Source organism: Medicago sativa, chromosome 1, assembly GCF_051527215.1.
Source record: "Medicago sativa cultivar Bolivia chromosome 1, Bolivia_mono, whole genome shotgun sequence".
Taxonomy (NCBI): Eukaryota; Viridiplantae; Streptophyta; class Magnoliopsida; order Fabales; family Fabaceae; genus Medicago; species Medicago sativa.
The window spans coordinates 58,195,708-58,207,245 of record NC_140749.1 but is presented as its reverse complement, the minus strand read 5'-3'; the positions used below and the strand labels follow the sequence as shown (position 1 = coordinate 58,207,245).

The 11,538-nt window shown below is 33.1% G+C and overlaps 2 protein-coding genes across 2 annotated transcripts; both read left to right on the top strand.

Annotated features, from left to right (window-relative positions):
• The first annotated feature begins 2,376 nt into the window (after positions 1-2,376).
• LOC146955768 (transcription factor bHLH52-like) lies at positions 2,377-4,360 on the top strand. Its single transcript, XM_085723681.1, has 2 exons — positions 2,377-3,099; positions 3,957-4,360. The coding sequence occupies exons 1-2, from the start codon at positions 2,377-2,379 to the stop codon at positions 4,170-4,172; spliced, it is 939 nt and encodes a 312-aa protein (XP_085579807.1). The 3' UTR covers positions 4,173-4,360.
• A 2,971-nt stretch (positions 4,361-7,331) lies between these two features.
• Positions 7,332-11,145, top strand: LOC146955767 (uncharacterized). The gene is made up of 4 exons (XM_085723676.1): positions 7,332-7,524; positions 9,201-9,495; positions 9,677-9,793; positions 9,922-11,145. The coding sequence occupies exons 2-4, from the start codon at positions 9,208-9,210 to the stop codon at positions 10,885-10,887; spliced, it is 1,371 nt and encodes a 456-aa protein (XP_085579802.1). The 5' UTR covers positions 7,332-7,524; positions 9,201-9,207; the 3' UTR covers positions 10,888-11,145.
• The last annotated feature ends 393 nt before the right edge of the window (positions 11,146-11,538 follow it).

The following is an 11,538-nucleotide window of genomic DNA, read 5'->3' as shown; positions in this document are numbered from 1 at the left end:
CACTAGCCTAACAAAGTCATGCACGTGCTAAACGAGCATCTAAGTGAATCAACACAACTAAAAACGTTGAGTATTGAAATTAAAAACTAAAAAGCAATATTTTCAATGTTAATAGAGAACAGCCGCTTCTGCATGTTGAGGAGAAACTAGACAATATGATTGTATCAGAAGAACAAACAAAAACCAAAGGGCAACTTGAGATCAATAAAACGATAACTTTATAGTTAAACAAAGGAACAAGAGTATAGTCTGTGTACTTGCAGTGAGTACAATATCGAAAACTAGGGTTTATATATGTTTAGGTCATGCCTTGAGGATGCTCTCAAGGGGTTATATATAGCCTATCTTGGGCTTGGTTTTCCGTGACTTAAGCCTCAAGTAACTTTGGCCCTAAGTCACGTTAAAGTGTTCTAGTCGCTTCTAGAAGCTTTCTAAGGCGACACCCTTAGAGGGATGCGCCTGGGGTTGCTCTGGCCCTTAAGGAAGGCTTCTCTGTGAGAAGTTTTTTCGTCTGCTTTCCACTTAAGGAAAACTTCTCTGTGTGAAGTTTTTTCATCTGCTTTCCATTGAAGGAAAGGCTTCTCTAAGGGCCAGAGCAACCTCAAGCACGTCCTTCTAAGAGCACTGCCTCTGAAAGCTTCTAGAAGCGACTAGAACACTTTAAACGTGACCTAGGGACCAAATTACTTGGAGCCTAAGTCACGGAAAACCAAGCTCAAGAAAGATATATAAATAGCCTCCTTAAGAGCATTTTCAAGTCATGACCTAGACAGTTCTAAACCATAGTTTTCAATATTGTACACACTTCAAGTACAATCTATAAAAGAAAAAGTGGTTCACAATAACAAATTGAATGAAAAACTTTTCACTTGTTTCTACCAAAATTTCACACACAAAAGCAGCATCAAATCCGGTATTTACATCCTAAAAAATATTACAGCGCTGTCAATCGTAGATTGTGAAAAACTTCAGTTAAATTTTGGTCTGTTGTAACTGCTATTTGACAACACTTTATATTAGATGTGTATCACAAAACAATAGTGGTTTGTTCGACAAAGAAGTGGGATTCATTATATAAACGGTTCATAAGTGAGATTATTAATTTCACCACCAAATAAAAGAACAGTTCATAAGTGAGCCTGTAAACTTTGAAGCACGACGTCTCTTAGATTAGACGTGACCATGTGTCTAACACCGACACACATATTTACATTCAATAAATTTATTTTTTTAAATTATTACCGATATCGATATATCCGTATTAGCGTCGTATCTTGTGTTCGTGTGTGCTTCATAGCCTACAAAAGGTAATAATTTTAATATTCCCACTGATGACAAACTAGTATCATCATTAGAATTAATTAGAATAGAAATGATAGCAACACTCGCTTTTCAACACTCTTTCTTGCACTTACTTTTTTATTGGATAAAAATATTATATGTCTCACCACTCTGTATAGGTTTAATTTTCAAAGTGTAGACTCATAATGATTTAAACCAATAAAAGAGTGAATATTAAAGAGGGTGTTCAAAATAGAGTGTTTCTAGCATTACTCTTAATTAGAATTAATCCCCCACTAGATATTTCATTCAAGTCAGCTGTATTAATAATGTCCTTTCCTATTTAATTGTTCGACATGTGTCCTATTTAATTGTATGAAAAATATAACTTATTTGTGGGGGTTTGTTGTGAGTAAAGAGCATTTGCCTATAAATATGGAAATCAGTTTTTAAGGGCAAGACGCGTATGCACGTTATCGTGAAAATTCGTAAGATAATATTCGCACTATTAGCACTGATCATTGTAAAAAAAAAGAATAATTACGATTAATTAATTAATAGTAAAATTAATTATTATATTTCAATAAGAATTTTTTTTTTGAGAGAGAGAATTTCAATAAGAAAATAAAAATAGTATAATTAATTAATTAATATACAAAAATAAGAAAGAGAAATGCATAGGTAATATGTAACTGCCTCAAACTTCTCCTAAATTTTCTGAACCCACAAACTATCATGAGGCAGTGAAGATGAAATCAGTTTTATATCGCAGCTATACTCTCTCAACAACAACACTGTACTTTACAATTCTTTTTCTCATTTCTCTCTCAAAATAAAGTCACCCGTAGTCTTTTTTTCCCTTCAATCTCTCTCTCAAACCCTCAAACCTAGCAAAGATTCACACATATCTAGAAGATTTCTTCTATATACTTTCTTAATTCTAGCACACTGTCTCTTCTCTCTCTAAGGTCTCACTTTCTAGATTTTCTACCTATATTTTCTACTTTCAAACATTCTCATACTTGTCTTTAATTAACTAACCCTATTTATGTTTTATCTGTTTTTTTTTCTTGCAGATTTTGTATTTTTGTTAACATGGGAGCACTTAGCACATACTTCAACTATAATTGTTACCCTTATCAACCTATTCAAACTACCAACAACTTAGAAATCACTACTTTTCAACATCATGAACAAGAACAATTTGTGCAACAAAACCACCATTTTCCCTCTAACTATTTGAATGAAACTTCTCTTTTAGATGAAAGCTTCATTTTTCAAACTCCTTGTTTTTACTCAAATGAAACTTACCCTAACCCTTGTCAAGATCAACTACTTGTTGACTCCACTTTTTCTTCTCAAAATGATGGCTTTGTTTCAATGAATGAAATTTTCCCAAATGAGGAAGATTTCACCAATTACCTTACATGTCCAAAACGCCAAAAGCTATGCTACGAGGAGAAAAGAGAGGAACCACAACAAGAGCTTTTGAACTCAACCAATTTTTTTGTGGATGAGTTTATGACTAACCCTAACCCTAACCCTTTTGCTTCCTTTGAGGTAGAACCCTTTGCTGCTTCAAAAATTGTTGATGTTGTTCAATGTGAGAAGAAAGTTGGTGAAAGGACTATCTCGTCGCAGAGTATCGCGGCGAGAGAAAGGAGAAGGAAGATAACTGAGAAGACACAAGAGCTTGGGAAGTTGGTTCCTGGTGGACCAAAGATGAACACAGCAGAGATGCTTAATGCTGCTGCTAATTATGTCAAGTTTCTTCAAGCTCAAGTTGGAATGCTTCAACTTATGGAAACATTTAACAAGGTAACTGTTTTTGTTTTTATTGTTGCAATGTTCTTATATTATTAGAGCTCATAATTGAAGTTAATTACTTGTTTTCACTTGAGTTTCAATTTAAACTGTTTTGTGTACTTAGGTCTTATTTAATACTCCAAGTGAATTTGATGTTTTTCTTTTGAATGATGTTTTTTGCTTTTTATATGTTATGCTATGCTACTTGATTTAGTTTTTGAGTTTATAATAATACCTAGAGTTTGTTTGTTCATTGCATATTTGGTTACTTTGTGTGAAGACCCTTGCTTGTAATCATTTGAGTACATGTCGTTTGATAAAAAAATATAGAGGATATGCCATTTATTGTAGTGTTATTATGTCATGTATTGTTGTAAATATCTAAATGGATATTAATGCTGTTGTTGTAGATTTGGTTAGTTTTATCATTTATGTATGTAATCCATGACTACCTATTGTCTCAATTTTGTCTTTTTTATATTGATTTTTTTCATACCAACTTTTACTCCATGAAAATATTTAGGAATTGTTATAAAAATTGACGGATGGAATTGTTAGGTTTAAGAAAATGTTGGTTACAATGTATGAGAGAGAGAGAGAGAGAGAGAGAGAGAGTGTGTTAAGGAAACGGTTAATAAGAAGAGGAAATGGTCAATAAACGAGAGAGTATTTAGGAACAGCAAGTGTATATCAAATGAGCTGGCTATGTAACTGTTTAACAAGGAATTTGGCAATTTTGCAATATTTTTTTAAATTTAAATATTCACTATTTAGTGCAACATTTTTGTAAAAGCTAAATTTCTAGTGTAACTTATATAATAAAAAGAATTCACGTATATATCTTAGATTTTGCTAATTGATTATTTCAGGAAGAAAAGGAACCTCCTCCAAGTGAAGATCTACACAAACTTCTTCTTTCTCCATTTGTTCAAGAGAAACTGTATTCAGAAGAAAAGTGCTTTGTTCCAAAAGAGTTTGTCACCACATTGAGCAATCATAATGATGTTCAATCAAAACCTACCATTCTTAAGGGTCTGAAACAGCTTGCTGGGACTGAGATTGAGAAGAAACCAAAGCAAGAATAGTTTTATTTTTATTCTCTATTGGTTGTTCTCTCCATTTTTTAGTGCGGCATAATTATTTCATTTTTTTTCATTAATAAATATGGGTCTTTACTCGTGAGCCTAGCTTAGATTCAATTTTTTTGTTCTTCATTTTGCATTCAATTTTTTGTAGCACATTTTGCTTTAAAGAGGAACCATTTATTTATTTATTTACTTATTTTTAGTTTCATAAATTATTTTGATCATTTGTATGGTTATTAAGTCATGTTCACTAATGGTGAGGACGTGAAACTCATGTTGCCTGTATCCAGTCAATTCTCTACATAGTCTACTAATTTTATAATCATATTTTTTTTATAATCATATGATCTTATTTTCAGCTTTAAGTATCTCACCTTGTCATGTGTGGCCCTAATCTCCTTAATTAGGATCATTCATTAATATGCGGTGAAAAAAGAAGAGAAATGTTCTTTCAAAAAAAAAAAAAAAAAGAGAAATGTTATGCATGGTATTAAAATATGTGAGCCCATATTGAGTTCGATTTATCAAATTAATTCTTACTCCATGTTCTAAAAGTTTAAAAATATTATATGATTTGTCATACTCATATGCCAACGTGAATATTTAATTAAATCTTTTCTATTGCCAAAAAATAATGTTCAAGACGATGTAAATTTTTTTTACATGTGCATCGATCCAATCAAATTACACTAAAATGTCATTTTTAAATATTATTTCTTAAAATAATTACATTATTGGTGTATACAAATTCATATTTAATACTAAGAATGAGAATTAGAATATGCAGGGATTGAGTTTCGAAATCACTAGGCTAATTGATCAAAAGAAAAAGAAATATATAGCATTAGTATTGTTGAAAAAAAATAATGCTTAAGAACTTAGAAGAGTTTTCTAATATCCCTAACTAAGATTTAGTCCAAAATTATATCCCTAACTATAACATATATTCTGCATGTATGTTTTCTTGAATTTTACTACTTCAACTCAATTATTTTTTGAATATGTTCTTGAGTTTTCTATTCCTCATGCCTTCTTTTATTTGTATGAGAAATTTAGAAATTGTTTTTTTTTTAGGAAAGAGAAATTTAGAAATAGTTAAAAAAGAGTTAGAATATGATATAAGAGAAAGAAACAAGTTACCTAAAATTTGAGAAAGAAATTAGAGAAAATAGATTATTGAAAAAAAACGGTTTTTTTACACTAACAAATTTTTGTTTTTATAGTGATGAATCACCAAGGAAACAGTTATTAATATGAATACTTGGTTCAATATACAAGACTTTCGGAAAAAGGGAAAATCCACACATAAAACACAACTGAAATGTGAAAATGGACCAGGTTATAAAAGTGGTGAGGTGGATTGGCAGTTATTTATTGAGTACATAGAAAGTCACAAAAGAAGCTTGTATAGCTATTTTCCCTGTATCATTTTTTCAATGAAAAATAAAGTACAATTATATTGTCAAATAAAGTCAAAATTAAGGTAAAATTTCACAAATAAGCTTCTCTACTTTCAATCCAAGTACACTTGAACATTAAATTTTCCTTTTATCATTGATTTTAATTACGACATAGTTAGGAACAAAAAAAATTTCCTCAAAGAACACCTATAATTAAAGATGGAGGGAGTAATAAATTTGCATATTGAGAAAATTGTGGGAGATAAAATAATTTGTTTTAAACAGTTGGAGTAGCAGGATTTTTTTTTTTTTTTTTGACAAAGGAGTAGCAGGAATTTGTTAACAAGTAGAGTTCATTTTTTACCAAAAAAAAAAAAAAGTAGAGTTGATTAAATGCAGTTATTATTTATTAAAAATTAAAATTATGGTTTGATTTGTGAAGAATGTAACAGAAAAAAAAAAGAATGGCTAGTACTTAGTAGTCGTTTTAGTTTATGAATATGGAACGAATAGTCGCAATAGTTACTTAATGTATCAAAATTTTAAAATAGTCTTTGATTGTATATTTTATTAGTCAAAATAATCTCTTACGTTAAAATGTTTCGTTAATATTGGCATATTAAACCCTCAATATACTAATATATTGTCATATCAATCTCTGTAAGTACTTAAATAATGTCATTTCAGTCCCCTATAAAAAGAATTAATGTCAACATTAAAAGATTATTTTAGGAAAATTATATGGTGAATTCGTGAAAATGACTTTTCTGGTGATGTTAACCCTATGACCAATCATTGACCATTTGTGTATTTAACTCATGTCATGTCAGATTATTATATGGTGTATTACACATTTGTCAATATGGTGTATTAAACATTTTTGTTATTATTTTATTTTGTAATCGTAAATCAGAATTGGGTAAAATGTCAACTTTGAATCTCTTTCATCTTCACCCGTTTGAATCTGTTCATCTTCATCAGTTCCTTTCACTCTAAAATCTTATCATCTGATTTTGTCATTATTTCACTCTCTTTCACTCCAAAATCTTATCATCTTTATCAGTTCAAATATGTGCATCCCTTTCCCTCGAAAATTCATCTGCTCCAACACCAATAAGAACGTTTATGCACACCATACCTTTAATAACTTCCGTCCTTTGATTTCGAATACATGTAGGAGTCAAAAGAGATTTTTCGTTCTGCATATGAATGGGAAGAAAAGAAGAACACAAATGAAATGAATAATTTATGTTAGAGAAATCCCCTTCTGCAGATGAAGATGCAGAAACTGAAGAGAGAGGATGATTAAAAATCATTTAATTTGTGCATAATTAATAAATGATTTAATTTTAAATAAAATAAGTAAATAAATCATAAGTAATTAATATTTTGTACAAAGATTGATTAGTAATAAGATAAAGTTTGTAAGACACTAACTGACATGACATCAACAATTATACAATTGGCTAAACAAAATAATTTTTCAAAAAAATAAGTCAGTTTTCTGACTGCATAGAAACGCCCATTATTTTAACATCAAGACTATTTTGATTTTTTTTTTTGTGGTGGTCGGGGTTTGAACCTCAGACCTTACATATATTATGCATTGTCCATACCAAAACTAAACTCACGAGGACCAAGACTATTTTGATTAACGAAGTGCATAAATAATTATTTTGAAATTTCCATATATTACCCAAAAATAAGAATTGTCGTTTTGTGAATTGATACAACACAACGCTAAAGACGCGGTGAGTGGCGCGCCATATTACAATGCCAACTTCTTCTGAGTGAGTGAGTGTGAGAGTGCACCCATTTCTCTCTTCTTCTATATCGCTATTTTCGTCTCTCTCTCTCTCTCTCTCTCTCTCTCTCTCTCTCTCTCTCTCTCTCTCAGAAGCAACAACAAGAAAATCAAGAAGAAAACTAGCGTTTCAAGCACGGATTAAAAGGTTTCCCATTTCCACTCCAAATCAACTTCTATTGTTTTGATCTTTGTGCTGTGTAAATCTATGGTTGTTACTTAATTAGGGTTTGACTGAACTTACTTTCTAGGTTCATGCTTCATGTAAACATTGATTTTAGTTGCTTTGCATCTTGGTGTGAATTTTAATCTGTTTTGGTTATGGACGAGTTATAAATTGATGTGTAGAATGTACATTTAATTAACAAAATGGATTTGAGCTTATAACAGCATATAGTATAATTTATGTGTTAGTGAACGTGTTCATAATAACTCTGTAGTGCTCACACTTTTTGATTGAAGGTGTGTCTGGTGTCTGACATGTGTCAATGTCTGAGACCAACACATGTGAATGTGATTGCATTCACTTATCCCATTTCTTAAAATAAATTATTATCAGTGTCGATATATCAGTGTCGTGTTTGATGTATGTTCCATTGTTGTGCGTTGTGTATGTGTCAGTGTTTCATAGGTTACATGAAATTAGGTACCGGTGGTTGTTTGGTTTGTTGGTGAAGGATCATGGAGGTGGAGGTGGAGACTGTGGAGGTTTAAGGAGGGTTGGTTGGTCTCCTATCGTGGTTTATGATGTTGCATTTTGTTGCTAATCTAATGTTGAGTGTGTGATGATGTAGAGAATGCAGGGAACCGAGTCCCTTTAGTGATGCATGTAGCTCATGTATACAATGAGTTATTGCATCTTAGTGTAACTATTAATGTGTTGTGTATGAGTTATAAATTGATATGTAGAAGGTACAATTAATTCGTTGGTGGTACTATTAACAAATTGGAGTTATTTATAAATTGATATGTAGAAGGTACAATTAATTCGTGGGTGGTGCTATTAACAAATTGGAGTTATAATAGCATATCCAATTTATAGATTTGTAATGAATCATATGAATGTGGGTATTCTAATTAGGGGAGGAGGGAAGCTAGTCATAGGCGGTGGGTGAGGCTGTGAGGGAAATGGAGTGGGATGTTGAAGTTTAGTAGCGGAGACAAAGGTTTCATGGTGGGTTTCTGTGAGTGAGGGAATGTGTTCACAATAGTTTTGATGTGGTTAGTGGACTTTGTTTGCAGTGGCGGCTAAAGGGGGTGTACTTGGGTTAATGTTATGTAATGTAGAAGAGTAGTGGATTATGGTGTGAATGAGAATGCTGAAGGAGAGTTACTGGCTTCAAGAGGATGGGTGATAGTTTCTGGTTGTGGTTTGGTTTCTGGATTAAGGATGATGGTGAAGGTAGTGACTATTGAGGTCTAATGTTGGTCTGCTGTGATGGTTTATGGTGTTTCCTTTTTACGGATATTTCGACGATGAGTGTCTGATGTAGAGAATGGGTTTTCTTCCTAATAGTGCAGTGATTAAAATTGGCAGGGTCTCGAGTCCCTTTAGTGATGCATGTAGCTTACTAGCTCAACCCCTGCTTCTAATTTCAAGTGCGGAAAACTCAGATCTTAGGGTAGTTTGAAGTATAGATTACGCTACACTTCTCACAAGTGTACTATAATATGTAATGCATATGTATAACATTCACTATTTGCTTCTTGAATTGAACTTGGCTCATGTAATTGAAATTTGCCTGTCCGTGTGCTAATTTTTCAATAATATTACATAGTGGACGTAAGGATTTTAAGTTCTAACCTACAAAGTTTTTTTGTTAGAACGAAAATGGATGCCGGAGATTTGTGCGAAAATAAGGGGTCTGGAATTTTTCCTGAGCATGGTGCTATCTTCATGTCCAATAGGAGTACTTTGAAAGAATGCTTTGAGAGGAATTTGTTTGGGTTACCGGGTAATTTTTTTGATTTTGTTAAAAACGTCAAGGCAGGAATGATTTTGTTCCTTTTCGAATTTGAAGAGAGGAAACTTCATGGGGTTTTTGAAGCGATAACAGATGGTGGCATGAACATTGCTCCTCGTGCATATGTTTCATCTGGAAAGCAGTTCCCTGCACAGGTTGTAATCTTTACTTTCATATTATGCTTGTCTTATTTCAGTTTCAAATTCGCACAGATTTGGCATATATTGATTTTTCTATTCTACTTGTGTGTATTTTGCTTTTCCTATTACTTTGATAAACTCTTAATTTTAGAATATTCTTATTTTTGTGAGTTCTTATGTTTATGGTTTTGACCAGGTTAAATTCACGCGAATCTTGCGCTGCAACCCTCTTTTTGAAAATGAATTTTGTGATGCTATTCGAGCTAATTACTTTACCAAGTACAAATTCAACTTTGGTTTGTCTGAAGATCAGGTCTGCTCCTTTTCAACTTTTGGTTGGACATTATTGCACAATTTACTTTATCTACAAGCATATGCGGGAGTTTGCGTGAATAACCTGCATGATACATAGTTTTATGGTTCTGGTTGTTTTACTGTCAGGTTCGAAGTCTGATGTGGCTATTCAATTCAAGAAAATGTGAAGTTCCACGCTCTCTTCATCAGAAGAAAAGGAAAACAAGAAACTGGGATTTTCAGATTATTGAAGATGTGCTAAAGAAAGGGGGGGTTACCAACCCTCCGAAAAGGAAGCTCATCGTGAACCATGGTACTCCAGTAACTGCTGAGCAAGAGGTGGAAAAGCTTTCTCTGTCTCCTGAGTCTCTCGGAAAGGGTGAAAGCATGCATTTGGATGTTGATGCTTATGATCCTGAACACCCTGGCTTCAATCAATCAGTGGCATCTGGGGCTCACTCTGCTGCCAGCTTTGAATCGCGTGAGCTTCCTACATTGCAAGAGAAGAAAGAAAACTTCCATATTTTTGAGGATGGTAATGAAGATTTTATACCCTTATGTTCAACTGACCATTCTGACCTTGAAGATGGGGAGCTTTGTAATTCTAGCGATGGTTCAGATGAGGAACAGATAGAGTTAGATATGCTTATTGGAAATGATGATTCTTCTATCCCTGTTCCACGATTTCTGCTGAGTGATAAAGAATCTGACAAGTTAGGTGACTCTTCCTCTGATGCTGTAAGTGACTTCCAGTCCAAAGATGAAAGTGATCATTTGAATTCCCTTCTCTCAAAGGGTATGTATTGTGATAAGCCCAAACAAAAAACCAGTGTGTTTTCTCGCTTAAGTGTTTCTTTGAAGGGTATTGCTTCGAAGAATCAGAATGACGCCAATAGAAAGGACTTGGTGAATAAGAATAACATGTCAAGAAAAAATAAGCAATATCAATATGAAAGCATTAAAGATGCCACACAACAGAGGGAAAATGGTACAACGTATAAAAGAGCTAGTGTGTTTCTGCGCTTGGCCGGTGCTTCAGATGCTGTTTCTCCACAAGTCCCCTCTATGACAGGACCATATGAAAGAACTGGCGGCCAGAAGAAAGTTTGGTAGAAAAGTAAATTTTCAGAGTGCAACTAAAGTTTGGTTGAAAGTGGATCCTTTTATTTTGTACTAATCACATGGAATCCTGGCTTCAGTATATAAACAAGTAGCAGTTCTAAATTTCAGTTACTTTTTAGTTTAGATTAGAAATGAATTTAGCTGGGTTAGGTTCTGTTAGGAACCTATCAATGGAATATATGTTTACCTTGCTACTTAACAGATTTGAGTTCAACTCACTCTATTAATGCACTCCAAATTTTCATGCCATCTTGTTCTTTTTTCCTTTATTTTTTTTTTCTTGTTTAATGTTGTTTGTGGTGCGGTGTGCTAAGTTTTATTGTCTGCAACTGGTTTGTTTCTGTCACATTGTTTTATTTGCCACTCCAAAGGATTTTGGGGGCACATACATGTGCCGGTCTGTTGTTGAAGCCATATTTGTTCTTCAATGGCATGGCATCTCTCACTGCCAGCAACGAACCATCAGAAGCAACCTAATACAGGCAATTCTGTTTAGGACGACTAACATGCTCTCTTGGATGCATTTATCGGTGCAAGTATCTGAAGGAGTAACGGTATGAACATTCTCTTGCAAACGAAACTAACATGCTTGGACTAAGCCAAACTTGTTTGGTACTCTTCCAAATTTTGTTAATTCAAATG

Coding starts and splice junctions, on each gene's coding strand:
- LOC146955768 (XM_085723681.1), top strand. CDS start 2,377: ATGGGAGCACTTAGCACATACTTCAACTATAATTGTTACCCTTATCAA. Junction 3,100..3,956: donor TTATGGAAACATTTAACAAG/GTAACTGTTTTT, acceptor TGATTATTTCAG/GAAGAAAAGGAACCTCCTCC.
- LOC146955767 (XM_085723676.1), top strand. CDS start 9,208: ATGGATGCCGGAGATTTGTGCGAAAATAAGGGGTCTGGAATTTTTCCT. Junction 9,496..9,676: donor GAAAGCAGTTCCCTGCACAG/GTTGTAATCTTT, acceptor GGTTTTGACCAG/GTTAAATTCACGCGAATCTT. Junction 9,794..9,921: donor TTGGTTTGTCTGAAGATCAG/GTCTGCTCCTTT, acceptor TTTTACTGTCAG/GTTCGAAGTCTGATGTGGCT.